Here is a 14,361-nt window from a genome sequence, read left to right as displayed (position 1 = left end):
TGAAAAATTGATGAATTAACGTGAGCTGCCTGGATTGTAGGTGCATGTTGCCGAGGATTGAACAGAAAACAAGAACAGGCTAAATGGATGGGCCGTACAAAAGCCCATAAAGCATTCCTAAAGCCCAAAATATGAAGCCCGTTCAGGCTGTGTCTAACCCAGTACGGCCAGTCGTCGTCTTCTCTACCTGGCTCTCTCATAGATCAGATCACCACCACCGTCCACCACCGCCACCGCCACCGCTCGCGGTCGCCGGAGATCATCCTCTTCTCCGGCGACCCCACCACGCCGATCCCAGCAAAGGTTGGCTGCCCACCATAAAGCTCAGCTAGCGCTTCCCGCCCCCGGGTCAGTCACCTTCCCCCTAAATTTGGCTCGTCCGCCGCTCGGACCAGCCCCGCTAGGGTTTTGACCCAATGGATCCGCTCCGGGGCTACTTGGGGCGGCTCCTCCTCGAAGAGATCACCCCGGTGGTGATGGTGCTGACAACACCGCTCGCCGAGGCCACCTGCCGAAAGAGCGGCCTCAGCTTCATCGACATGCTTTCCCCGTTCTCGCTCTTCAAAAAAATCGACGGTAATGCGCCTTGTGTTCAGATGGTCCTATGCTGTGTCTAGTTTGTTTTGATTTTGAGATCTCATGGAGGGTTCTCTGTTTCTACGCGTCTGAGCAGTGCCAGTGCGGACGGCGAGCGAGGTGCCGTACAGACTGCAGATGTTTAAGATTCGTATGGTTTACGCGTCCGACGTCCGGAAGGAGGACTACGAGGTGAGCCTTGGACATTCTGGAATTGCTGTCGTAGGTAGCGGTAGTTGCTTCAGTGTTTTATATCCTCATTGTTTGGGAACAGGTGGCAGACCAGCGGATTAAGCCGGTGGTTTCTGAGGCCAACGAGAAGGCTCTTCCGGATTTGCTTTCAGACCCACCGCAGCTTGAAGATGTACTTGGAAGTGAGATTCCCTACTCTGCTGCTATATGAATTCCAATTGATGAATTCACTTCTCGACATCCTCTGCAATGAATTTCAATTGGAAAATTTAGTTAGATTGTAGATGAAATGTACATTTAGATCATTATATGCTGATTGGATCAGTGGCAAACTAACGAAGTCAACATGTAGAAAACTTGTCAATTAGGTATGAAACTAGGTAATCATATATTCTGTAAAATTTCTAAACAAAGATTGAACCACGTCAAGTTCTAAATGGAAATTAGAAAATGATCTCAATTAACTACATATTGTCATTCCATCTGCCACTTAGAAAGGAAAAAAAGAAGCAAAAGGATAGCCACCAGTAGAATTTCAATTTCTGCATGGGTCCAAAAAAAATAGGCTCATGCCGTCCCATGCACTTTTCGGGTCAGTTTTTGGGCGGATCGGTTGAGGTTTGTCGGGTTGGGCGGCCCATGGTAATGTATAGTGACCGGCGAGGTATGCACGAAGGTTGATGATGTGCCCAGATGCTGCTGAGGTGACTAGCTGATGTGAGCTTGTGTGGTCGTTTCCCATAAAAAGGAGAAGTGGAATATCAATTTGTGATGGCTATGTGTTGTTCTATTGCAATGGTTGAAGCTACTGTGTTGTTGCCTAATAAGCACTGGCCTTGGGTTGCTTAGAGGGCTCGAATCGGCTCCTTAGTCCTCAACAATTTTCCTGGGTCAGAGAACGCGCGCGCGGGGGGGGGGGGGGGGGGGGGGGGTAGGCCAGGTTGGCCAACATCAAATTCAAAGGTTGTTAACTTTTATGCTGAGGAATAGTGGAATGTGTGAAAGAATAGCTATGCCTTTTAATGAGCAGCCACAAGGTTCCCATCAAGATTGCTTGGTACTGTTGCAGCCTAATTTCAGGTGATTTTTTGTAGTAATGAAGTTGCTTTGCATGCATTCTATAACGTGGACAGCCCAAAATTCCTATAAATGGTGCGTTAATAGAATGTGATGCTTGGTGCTCTGTGTGCCTTTTTGTTACTAAATTGGGTAGTAGTTCTTTTGGTAAGTTGTCTGGGAAGAGGTTATCAACATTACTTGTTACTTCAAATGTTTCTGTCTCTGTTTGGTTGGTAATCCGATGTATCTAAGCGGATTTGTCATGTGACATGTGTGGCTCTTGCTAGTGTTTCTTTTTGGAACTGAGTCTAGCTTGGTTGAAGGTGTGATAGTACACCCAGACCATCAACCCAAGTTTGAGTCCTTGCTGAGGTGAATTTGGGTACGTATTTTCTTAATATAAAGTGATCTAGTTTCTCCTAGGTTGGTCCAGTTTTTTGTTATTAGTGTTTCTTTAGTCGTGTTATGTCTCAGTCAGGTCAATTGCCATATCTGTGAAGCTTAATTGTGTGAACATTGTTTGGTACTTTTGAGTTTCATTTTACATATGATTCTTGATTATATAATTCCAGAGCCCGAAGCTGAGTTGTGCCCATTGTGGATTAAGAAGTTCAATAGAGAGCTAATGCGAACACTATTGTTTTCGGAGCATGAGACATTTGACCATCCCGTGGCATGTGAGATCTGACACTTTCCTGTTCTTAACTGGTTGTTCTGCTTCGTAATATTTTGTAGCTTATGCTTTAAACTTTTATTAACAGGTCTTCTGGTTGTGTCGTCAATGGACAAAGAACCCATCAGCAAATTTGTTGATCTTTTCAACACAAATCAGTTGCCTTCTCTTTTAAATGAAGGCATAATGGATCCACAAATTTTGAAGCATTATCTCGTACTTCATGACCAGCAAGAGGGGCCGCAAGACATGTATTATTCCTGACTTTTTTTTAATACCAAAGAAGACCCTCTTATACCTAAGGCAATCATGATGTTAAAACTATTTTTTTTTCTAAAAAAAACTAGCTGGTGTTTGTTCTTCATACACCAACCTCCTTGGAGTTGTTGAAATATAATTGAATGTGAGTTTGTATTGGTAAAAATGATTAAAACCCTGAACTGCCTGCATAGACAGGCTTCACCAAGGTTAGACAGGCTTCCTCATAGTCATAGTGCTTAGTTCCTCAGGTGTCCTATTATTGCCTTTATTATTCATGTCTTGTTACTTCCCGAAAATCCCTCAATATGGTCTGATGTTTAAAGTTCAAATTATACACACAGTATTTTGTTTTTTTTTGCTGACCCTTATTGCTTTGTATATGAAGAGCTGTGAACGTCTTAGCTGAAATGAGGAGTACCCTTGGTTTGAACGACTGTAAATTATTATGTATAAATTCGTCTACAGAAGCAGATGGTAGTAATCCTGACAATTTGTGGCTACCTTATGTGAGCATACTGAATTACTTCGTATTCAATTACAATAATGTGTTCAATTTTCAGCAAATATGCAATCTGCTTATAGTCTTTTCAAAACTAAATGCAGAAAGCTCTTGGTTTGGAGAATCATGAAGGGACCTGTTTCCTTAGCACGGATGATGTGAATGAGGTATTATAGCATTTGGTATATATCATGCATGTGCTTTGCTGGGCACTATCATGCACATGCTTTTCCATTGTGCTTTGCTGGGCACAGATAGTTTAGTGGCACTTAGTTAGCATTTTATCTTACCTGACAACTCATCTGTTTGTGGTGAGTATTGTTGGGTAGGCTGAAGGACTGTTGAGCTTTACAGTTAGTATTGAAGTGACCATCTTGTATTCAGTTGATTCAAGGTTTTTTATGTACACCGATGCCAAGGAGGGCACAACAAGTTGTTACTCATCTATTTGGTGATGGGTATTGTTGAGTTGATTGATTGAAGGAATGTTGCCATTTACAATTAGTATTGAAGTAAAAGCCTTGTATGCAGTTGATTCAAGGTTTTTTATGGGCACTTATGCCAATGAGGGCACATCATATTGTTCTGTTATTTTTCTTACACTAGATCACTATTCTTCCGTTCTTCTATTGTTGGTGTCACATGCAACACCCTCAGCTGTTGGCCAAGCTTTAATTGCCAAGTTTATTTATTTCAGATAAAGGACTTCATGCAAGATTTTGCTTCTAATCATATCATCCCCTACATGGAGCAAAAGATACGCGTCCTGAATCAGCAGGTATGCAGTTGAATGTTTGCTATATCATTATATCCATCTTATCTTTTCCAAACAAGATTCAGTACTGTTTTAGGTAGCAACAACAAGAAAGGGTTTTAGAAATCAAATCAAGAATTTGTGGTGGAGAAAGAGAGATGAAGTCCCAGAAGCTCCAAATGGGCCAATGCAAGTGATTATTCTAGATCTTGCTAGTTTTCATTGTACCTGTATGAATTTTGTTAATATGAAGGAACATATTATCTCTTTATCTCGAACAGGTATACATTCACCTCCATAGAATCACAGATCAGAGTTCTGGGTGATTTTGCCTTCATGTTACGAGACTACGAGCTTGCTTTGTCAAATTACAGATTACTCGCTACAGATTATAAGCTTGATAAGGCTTGGAAGCGGTTTGCTGGTGTGCAGGTGAATGATTCTTTTTTACTTGTTTTGGGTGTACAGTTGCCTGGTCTCAGCTTGTCGTAGTCTCGTAGAGCTGTGGCTAGGATTGGTATTCGGAATTCCGAACTGTGTGTAGGCCATCCTGATAGGCATTTAACTCCCGCAAGCCCACAAACTCCTACGTATCCTCTATTCCTTCGCAATTTCCTTCTCCTTTTGCAAAATGATGTGGCGGCTCACCTTGCAGATCCCTGCGCTCATTTGTTGCTGCACGGGCTTGATTTTCTGTTGCTGTCAACCTCGATGACCACCTCCCCCTATTACGAACTTTCGTGCTCATCTTGCTGCATTCTCCAGCAGCCAAGCTTCCTGAGCACCAGCATAATCAGCCACAAGTTTGCCTTCTCTGCTGCTTACCATTCCATTTACCATTATTTCCTTTATTGTTTGCGACTATCAAGAACCTGCAAGTTTACACATGATAGATGTGAGTATGTAATATGTTTCCACGCTGGCTGGTGCCATTGCAAGGATATGAGGCTAACAATTGGGCATTGCATCTCTTATGATACACCTCCAAAATGTTGCAGGGTTGCTGGATTGCTTTTTCATGAGTTGTGGAATAACCTTAACATGTGTAATAGTGCAGGATCCAACACTGCAACTAGCTATACACTCCATGATTATTTATATAACCTTTTGCAGGAGATGAGTGGACTCTGCTATTTCATGCTGGATCAGTCAAGGAAGGATGCCGAGTATTGCATGGAAAGTGCCTTCAGTACATATCTGGTATTTATTTCATAAGTTCACTTCTAGGTTTCCTGACACAGGCATATTATATCTTTTTTGTGGCTTATAATTTAATTTTGTGGATGTGTTATATTGTATTGCACTATTGCTCCATGCTTCATACTCAGTACAAGCAGCGGAGCCCAAATCCCGTATTGCACTGTTTCCTGTTTATCTGATGTTTAATACATAATCAATTCAAGCCCAATTTGAGCAATGAAATTCGATGCACATGTAGCATACTCCGCAAATAGTCTGTTATTTGGCTTTTCTGTTCATACGATATCAGCTTAATCAATAACTCGTTTTTATGCTGTTGGCTCCACGCCTCCTATATTTCTTGTACCAAAATTCAGTTTGGAACTTGGGATGATGGCCATTTCAGGCCACATTTCCACATGTTCTTTCTAGTTTCTGATTTCGTTCAGTAGCATCTACCATGTCAGAATGTGTGGGTTCCTTGGATTAAAACTACTATCACCAATATTAAATTGCATTACTGTTTGAATTTGAAGAACCTGAGGTGTGGTTTAGAAAAATGTTTGGGATACAAAGAAATGGAATATGATGCCTGTGCTCTCGTTCATTCAGAGCGTAATTCATCATTTCATATTTGCAGAGAATTGGATCTTCTGGGCAGAGAAATGCTACTAGATGTGGCCTTTGGTGGGCAGAAATGCTTAAAACAAGAGGGCAGTACAGGGAGGCATCAAGTGTGTACTTCCGTGTTTCTAATGAGGTAGATTTTCTTTTTGTTGTGGGAAGCTTTTGAGCTGATTAGATATGCTGTTTATTGACATTTTTACTAACCAGGAACCTTCTTTACATTCTGCCGTCCTGCTTGAGCAAGCTGCTTCTTGCTACTTATTATCCAGTCCACCTATGCTTCGGAAGTATGGATTTCACCTAATCTTAGCTGGGAATAGCTACTACATGTCTGATCAGGTTAAAAATAATTATTTTACACGGTTATAATCACTTTAGAAGGTTATTGAATCTCTGCTGAATCCTGATATTGCTTTTTCTTGGAATGCAGAAACAACATGCTGTTCGGGCATACAGAAATGCTCTGTTTGTTTACAAACAAAACCCTTGGAGTTACATTAACGATCATGTACACTTTAATGTTGGAAGGTAGTTTCGTGTTTTTGGCATATATCCAATTTATCTGTGTCTTTACCTTATACTTGACTATTGGTCTACAAATAGGTGGTATGGAGTTCTTGGTATACTTGATGTAGCCATCAAGCACTTGCTGGAGGTCATTGCTTGTAGCCATCAGTCGCTGATTACACAAAATATGTTCCTCAGCGATTTTTTCCATTATGTTCAGGTTTTTGACCATCCATTTGTTTCACCTTATTGTACCTAACTTTTAGTGCATTTCTAATCTTGTGATTTTGTTGTGCGTTTAGAGCATGGGGAAGAAATTCGATGTATACAAGCTTCAACTTCCTGTTTTTAACATGTCATCGCTCAGAGTTATACATGAAGATCATCGGACCTATGCATCAGATGCAGATGTAAGACCCCCCCCCCCCCCCCCCTCCTCCTCCCTCTCTCTCTCTAATTGCACACCTTTCAGATTATTCAGATGATAACACACAATACACCGCGACTTTGACCTGGTCTCTCTTGTAATTAGCTATTAATATTTCTTAAGATGTGTTGGTTGTCTTCTGGAACAGGTTGATGTTAGTGAAGGCACTTGGCAGGACCTGGAGGAAGAATTGATCCCATCATCATCAGTTGTCAGAACTAACTGGCTGGATACTCAGCCGAAATCCTCTTTGAGAAAATACAAGGATTCCTGTGTTTGTGTGGCTGGAGGTAACATGTTTTATATATTCTTGGTTATTCTACTAGACTACTACACAAAGGGAACCAAGTGAACTTGAGATCAAACCATGAATACCAGAACTCTATCTGGATTCCATCTGTGTCTAGGCAGAGTAGTATCTTTTTTTGAGATAGGTGCACACTTGTCTTTGAGTGCAATCTTCCATTCATGTTGGCTGTTGGATGAGGAATAGATGTGCCCTTTGTTTGAGGACTTGAGTATCAAGTTCTGTGAATCTTCCTTAGTAACTGCTGCGCTCTGGCCTGATCAGGCCAACCAATAGGCTGGTTTGGCCAAGCTGCAGATCAGCAACTGCTTGAAGTGGTGGATATGCAGTGATGCAACTAGCACTGCACGTGCCAGCTTGAAGATGAAGTGGGGAGTAGCCGTAGTAGAAAGTGAACATGAGGTCGAGGGAGTGGGCATGAGGAGAGGATGTGGCCTTGAGTACTCTCTATTATAGAGCTTACCAACTGAATTGATATATAGAGAGAGAGCTTACCAACTGAATTGATATATTCATATAAGCTATGTTTTTAAAGCGGTAAGGCGAGGCGAGGCGATCCACCACCGCCTTATCGCCTAGGCGGGCTAAGGCGAGACCTTAAGCAAGGCGAGCCGCCACCACCTTGTCGCCTAGGCAACGCCTTGAAAACAGAGGATATAAGTCACTCATTATTTGCTCGCTAGAGCAAGTGATAAAAATCCAACACAATTGTAACCAGTCATTTGGGCTAGTCGATGCTGTTAACTTTTTAGGTCAGTTGTTGATAGGATATTGTTTCCTCAGTTCCTCTAATAAGGTCTCTTTTGCTCTGCTCCCTCCATCCCAAATTATAGGCTGTTTTGGCTTTTTTAGGTACACAGTTTTTGTTATGCACTTAGATGGCTAGATATGCGCTATGTCTAGATACATAGTTGAACCTATGTATCTAGAAAAGCCAAACTGACCTATAATTTGGAAAGGAGGGAGTACTTATGTTTTAGTTACAAGCGTACGGCCTAGATAGACTGGTCTCTAATCAATTTTAACCAAATCTGAGCTGTAGGTTTTTGGGGATGTTCATCAATGAAGCTTCTTTCTGCATAAGACTAGGAAATTGGTTCTTGGCACCCAATTTTCCTTAAGCCTGAGAAATCCCAGAACTATTTTGTTCACATTTTATGAGCCTTTTGCAAACAATTATTTATATTTTATGTGAAGTTCCATGTTAATTTCTTGATGAATTAAGGCACAAAGAAGACTTAAATTTTGTTCAGATGATTTGATATCATCTCCCTTAAACCCTTTTGAGCACCACTTTTACTATGTATATAGCATTCTGATTTCCTGATTTCGTTGGTTGCAGAAGCTGTAAAAGTGAACCTTGAGCTTAAGAATCCTCTGCAAATTCCTGTTGATGTTTCTGGCATCTCTCTTATATGCCAACTTTCCACCAATATGGATGCTTTAAGTTCTGGTACTTGACTTTCCTCCTAAGACTTTTTCCCCCATCAGAAATCACCATATATAGAGGAATTATGTGTCTTATTGATTCATTACATCCCTTATCCAGATATAAGTGGGTTGACCTTGGGTGGTGAAGATAAGGTTAACACAGAGCCATCTATCTCAATGTAAATACTCTTTTCCTAACTATCAAGGTCCTGTTCATGTAGATGTTTTTCGTTTCACCCAAGTTTCTAATGTCGCATTGCTGTTTTTTGTTGAACACTACAGATTGGAGACTGATGAAGATAATTTCATAGTGTCAAAGCTTGACATCATATTAGGAGGAGGTGAAAGTAAAATAGTATGATTCCATTTCTTGCCTTTCATCTCTACACAATATTGACTGTGCCTTGATAATCTTGTCAGGATGCCTTCACTGCCTAATTTGCTACAGCAGATCCACCTTTTCCTTAGTAAAAAAACTAGAGCAGATCCACCCTTGTTCCATGATATATATTTTTAGGGTCTGAATGGGAAAAATGTTTGAGGTTCATTTTGCCATTGATGTGCTGTATTGTTGGATCTAGTTATTTACTGGAATTTATTACAGTAAGATTTTGCTGTTTTGGCCGAAACAAGAACAATTCTAATGGCGAGCTGTTATATTCCAAAGAATGGTTGAACGTTTAAAAAACACCACCCATGCATACCCTGATAGTCGCAACTAGTCATCCTAGTCGGTACTGAGGTGACTTGATTGTAAGTTGTAACAAGATTAGTCAGAAAGGCGCCTTATTAGTTGCAATTAGTCGGCCTAGTCAGTATTGAGGCAACTAGACTACTTTCTGATTTGAAAACATTGCTGTAAAGCCAATTTCAATTCAACGCAACATATCTATCATTTTGCTTGGTATCCTTTAACCAGCCATACATTCTTACTAGTCTGTATTCATCAACTTCAATTTCTTAAGTCTGATTTAACAAGAGATGCAGTTAATTCAGTCTTTTTTTAAAAAAATTGGATATAAATACTACACTGAACACTTGCTCGTTTGTTTACTATTTCACCAAGTACACCAATTTTTACAATAAATGCAGTAGTGAGGTGGTATTCTGTTCTCTAAGTTCCTTTTCAATTTTAGCAGATCTGACGTGTTTGGCAACTGTTAATAGTCTTTTGTGATATTTGCTCATTTCATTTCCAACCCCCTTAGGTGCAACTTGATGTTACTCCAAAAGTTGAAGGTATCCTGAAGTTGGTTGGGATAAGGTGGACACTTTCAAATTCAGTAGTAGGTTATCAATACTTTGAATTTGGTGCCCAAAAGAAAAACAAGAAAGGAAAAAGAGGATGTCGTCGTTCTTTCAACAACAGCCTGGTTGTAATCAAGGTTAGAATCTATCCCGATTTCTCTCAGATGTTAGTTTTCTGATGATTTGTGTGAAATTTTAAATTCTTTGCCTACAGGGTTTACCAAAACTCACAGGATCTATTGATCGCATGCCGACAAAAGCATTTGCCGGTGATTTACAGCTGCTCAAGCTAAATCTGAGAAACCATTCAGAATATGCTGTGAAGGTAGGACTCTTACCATTTATCTTCCTCTTGTTTCTGATTCTGATATTTCTTGAAGACTTGCTGAGCTTTCTACAAATGACCATAACTTTATGCAACTATCAATCACCATTTTATTTGTTAACTCGTTCCAATCCTGTAATGCAGGGCATAAAAATGAAGATCAGCAACCCAAGATTTTTAATTCCTGGTGATTCACCGGACATTGGCCTTGAGTTCCCACACTGCTTAAAAAAACACACGCAATCAGAAGTCGATCTTGTACCATATAAATGCACGAAGGAAAATTTCAAGGGTTTGCTCTTTGCATTTCCTCAGGTGAGGTGGTTTATGGCACTGTCTTTTCTTTTTATTTTTGTACTTGAATAATCCAAATAAAGTTTGTATGTTTCTTTGGCAGTTTTTTTAATGCAGATTCTTTTACAAATATTGACCCTCATTTTTCCCCAGGATAGTGAAATTCAAGCAGGTGCAACAGTCTCTTGGCCTATTTGGTTTCATGCTGCAACTCCCGGAAATGTTTCTCTTTATATATCCCTATATTATGAAATGGAGAGTTCCAGTGATATAAAATACCGTACACTCCGCATGCATTACGATCTTGAGGTAACGGATTGTGCCCCTATATTTAATTTGTTTGAGGATGCTATGTTTGTTATTCCCTGAATTCTAAATACTAGCCATTTTAAGATTTTGTTGCTCAGACTTCTAGCTTTGACAACCAATGTATAAATCATTTTATATATTGGGAGCCTAAGATTGATGCTACTAAGTTCATCATGATATACATTTTCATCATGTATAACTATTCTACTTGAATAATATGTTTTCATAGAAATTGCTAGTCAGGAGTGTCATATTGGAAACTTTTGATGTCTTAAACGGATTGTATTTAGAATCAGGAGTATTTGGATTATTAGAACATGCATAAGACATACCTGTGTTTTCACAAACTGCTACAAGACTCTATGTTGGAGATTTCTCTGAAAAAGTCTTTCTATCTTAGTTTCATTGCACTCTACATGGGTGAAGTGTTGACTGTTGAGTGTGCTCCCAACAAAATTACTTCCAGGGTGAAGTTGCTAAATTGTAAGCAATCCAAGATCAAGGTTTTCTAAATGCTATCCTGCATATGCTAAATTGTAAGCAATCCATGATCAAGGTGTTTCTAAATGCTATCCTGCATACTACTAATCTTTGTATTCCTGTAATCTTTGACAAAGGAGGAATGGGCTGTGGTTATTTTGTGCATGCTGTTGCTTTATTTGTTATTATCCTTTTGGTTTATCATTAGCTGCCAGAATTTCCTATATAGATCAGATTCTTTTAAGCTCTGATGGATTCTTCTTTACAGGTTTTGCCATCTCTTGACATATCCTTTGCTATAAGTATGTCCTCATCAATATTGCAAGAGTATATTGTTCGCATGGATGTAATGAACAAGACCCCAACAGAGTCATTTGTACTTCATCAGTTGTCATGTGTTGGCAGTAAATGGGCAGTTTCAGCGTTGTCTTCATGCAATTCGATCAGCTCTGTTGAAACAGTATCAGCAAATCAGGCTGTATCATGCTTCTTCAAGATTAAGGTTGAAGGCCCATTCTTTGATAAGCTGTTGAGACACTTTTATATGACACATTTTGCATTGGATTTTATGCTTTCATTCATATTTCTTGCAAATTCAAGGTTGTGATATATTTACCCAATGCATCCTTCGTTTTTAGGATTTCGAGGCTGATTCATGTAAAGAGGCAGAAAGCGGTTCCTACAGAAGTGATATGGCTTTATATCCAGGGAGCAACGGAGATGTGTTTGACATTGCTCGGTCTCCTTTAGCTGATTTTCACTTTCAAGAAAGATACAGGCAAGGAAAGTTAGAAAAGGTCAGTTCTACCTTAGACTGTGACTTATAATACCGACTTCACTTTATGGCATTATTTTCCTGTTGGTCTGACAGTACCTGGGTAGGGTCTTGACCCTAACAGTCACGACCCAACGCAAACTTGACTGGCAAATGGCTAGTGAAGTGTGGGTGTATGCATAATTTTTTTGTCATTTTGGCCGATGATAATCTGAGCTGCACTTGAAACTTTTCAGGTGCCATGCAGCCTTCTTGATTTTGTTCTAATTTCGAAGGCAACTGGTAACTCGTCGAAGCCTTCTCCAGATTTGCAACTACTTTCTCATCACATATGTCATTGCAGGCAAGTGATAGAACCTGTACACATCTGGACATAAGTTTTGTTGGCATCTTGGTGGCTTAGATGTGTGCTGATCCTATTCTTCTTTTTTCTTAGTGCTCTTAGCCAGAGTCCTATATGGTGGCTTATGGAAGGACCTCGTACAATTACTCATGATTTTTCGAAGTCTTGCTGTGAGGTTAGCATCCAATTGGTGATTCACAATTCAGCAGCACATAAGAGTTCAGTGAGAGTGGTTACTTCTGATGTCATGCGAGAGAAAAACCAAACTGTCCATCCACATGATTCGACCAGTGTTCAGGGTGGATGGCATGATGTATCGCTGGAAAATGACATAAAGGCAATCTCCAGTGCCAAGGGTACACGTCATGAGAAGCAATCTTCGAAGAGCATTTCACCGTATGTTTGGTGTTCATTGAGTACTGCTCAAATTGAGCTCCAACCAGACAGTTGTTCTAGAGTTCCTCTAAAAGTATGCATATTCGCACCGGGTACATACAATTTTTCCAATTATGAGCTGCAATGGAAAGTGCTTCCATCGAAGGAAGCACAAGTGGATGAAAATGGGTCATCTGGTGGTGGTCCAGGACATCCTTTCTATGTTACTGTTCTTCAAAGTGTCTAGGGAATCACAAGGATGCAAGAAATACACCCTGGACATCCATGTGTTCCGTTTGGATGAGAATAACATCCAATGGGAACAGAGCAATACCCAGTCTGGTGGCTTAAGATGCATTCAATTAGTTGCCCGACTGAATACCATACAAGAATATACGTGGATATGCTCATGATTGTTCTTGTTCAGTGCTAATATATATATACATAAGTCCTGTTTGAGGGTAAATTCTGGTGAATACATGTATACAAACTGTTGGTGGTGAAATTTTGAAGGAAAAGCATTGGTGAAAATTTGTCATGGCTGAAGATACAGACTTGACAGTAGAGGTTTTGCTTGTGCAATTGTTGATGTGGCTTGTAGCCAGTAGGATCATATACCATTCTTGTACATCCTGTTTAATCTTATCACACTGCAAGACAATTTTCTCTAATGCAATATGTAGTGGCAGTACAATTAGATAATTTTTCTGTAGTAATCAGGCAATCTTCTTGATATAGATGCTGTATGGACGACGATAAAATTTATTTGTTCAATCCTTTTGAGGGCATTGTTGGCATTGTCCGACCTAGTTGCTTTTTGAGGGCACTGTTTGACCTAGTTAAGGTCATATGTTTTTTTTTTCACAAGTGGGGCTGAGTACCTTTGTGCCCAAAAAATTATGTTTTGTTTATCTTGCTTTTTGCCGCGCATAATTTTCCTGCGTGGCTGTCTATGCGGTGCACATTATTTTAGCTTTTTCCTGATCTTCCCCTGCAGATTCAGACGGTTTAGCTTGTTTCCTTGTCTTGCCAGGTGTAGCTCGGAGTGCTGCTTGTTTCCTGTTTTTTATATATATATAACTTATAAAGAACTGCTTGTTTCCTAGTGCCTTGCATTTGTGGCTTGGAGTATTGCTTGTTTTCTGGTGCCTACACCAGACGTAGCCCTGGGCGTCGCTCGGCGTGTTAGTTGTAACATAGCATCCCCAGGCGTAGGTCGGAGTGTTCTTGTTCTCTGGTATTCCCCAGTGTAACTCGTAATGCTGCATGTTTGGTACCACTGAAAACAATCCAATAATCGTGGACATCTCGCAAATGTGGAGCTTCACGTCATCACACAAGAGCATCTCTAACAAATTACACACCCCTCTCTTCAATATATATAAAAATAAAATACTATCATTTTGGTAACTGAGGTGTTCCAGTGGATTACCAATTCTATCCATGTTCATTAGAGTGACTTTTTTTACGCTGGTTTGTCAAACTTAACGCAATCTTCCTCCTTTACCAATTCCATCTTTAATACCAAAATATTTTTGGTGCTACTGAGGAGGCTCATCCATCTCTTTTTTCTTGTTGCTTTCTTCCTTATCCAATCTTCACTTACCGTGCTTTCTTCCTTCGCTGCCGCAACATAGCACAATTTCACATGCTACCCAGTTGGTGGCCATAGTGTTCGGTGCACGACCGTGCCTCATTTTCAGCAGTAGTTCAGCTGATC

At 40.2% G+C, this 14,361-nt stretch overlaps 1 protein-coding gene across 2 annotated transcripts; it reads left to right on the top strand.

The window, feature by feature from the left end:
- Positions 1-154: 154 nt before the first annotated feature.
- LOC120649522 (trafficking protein particle complex subunit 8-like) lies at positions 155-13,450 on the top strand. Of its 2 annotated transcripts, XM_039926341.1 has the most exons (28): positions 155-576; positions 674-768; positions 851-950; positions 2,400-2,504; positions 2,589-2,751; positions 3,147-3,267; positions 3,365-3,427; positions 3,958-4,038; positions 4,112-4,203; positions 4,296-4,446; positions 5,128-5,214; positions 5,834-5,953; positions 6,028-6,159; positions 6,251-6,348; positions 6,424-6,547; positions 6,630-6,737; positions 6,903-7,044; positions 8,404-8,514; positions 8,611-8,671; positions 8,775-8,847; positions 9,701-9,877; positions 9,955-10,065; positions 10,210-10,380; positions 10,513-10,668; positions 11,417-11,650; positions 11,787-11,945; positions 12,160-12,266; positions 12,360-13,450. In XM_039926341.1, the coding sequence occupies exons 1-28, from the start codon at positions 417-419 to the stop codon at positions 12,886-12,888; spliced, it is 3,831 nt and encodes a 1,276-aa protein (XP_039782275.1). In that variant the 5' UTR covers positions 155-416; the 3' UTR covers positions 12,889-13,450. The 2 variants fall into 2 exon arrangements, with proteins under 2 accessions (XP_039782275.1, XP_039782276.1); XM_039926342.1 differs by lacking the exons at positions 155-576; positions 674-768; positions 851-950; positions 2,400-2,504; positions 2,589-2,751 and having other exon boundaries at positions 3,141-3,267; positions 3,344-3,427.
- The last annotated feature ends 911 nt before the right edge of the window (positions 13,451-14,361 follow it).

This window comes from Panicum virgatum, chromosome 9K (assembly GCF_016808335.1).
Source record: "Panicum virgatum strain AP13 chromosome 9K, P.virgatum_v5, whole genome shotgun sequence".
NCBI classification, from domain to species: Eukaryota; Viridiplantae; Streptophyta; class Magnoliopsida; order Poales; family Poaceae; genus Panicum; species Panicum virgatum.
This window is presented reverse-complemented; position numbering and strand designations above follow the sequence as displayed.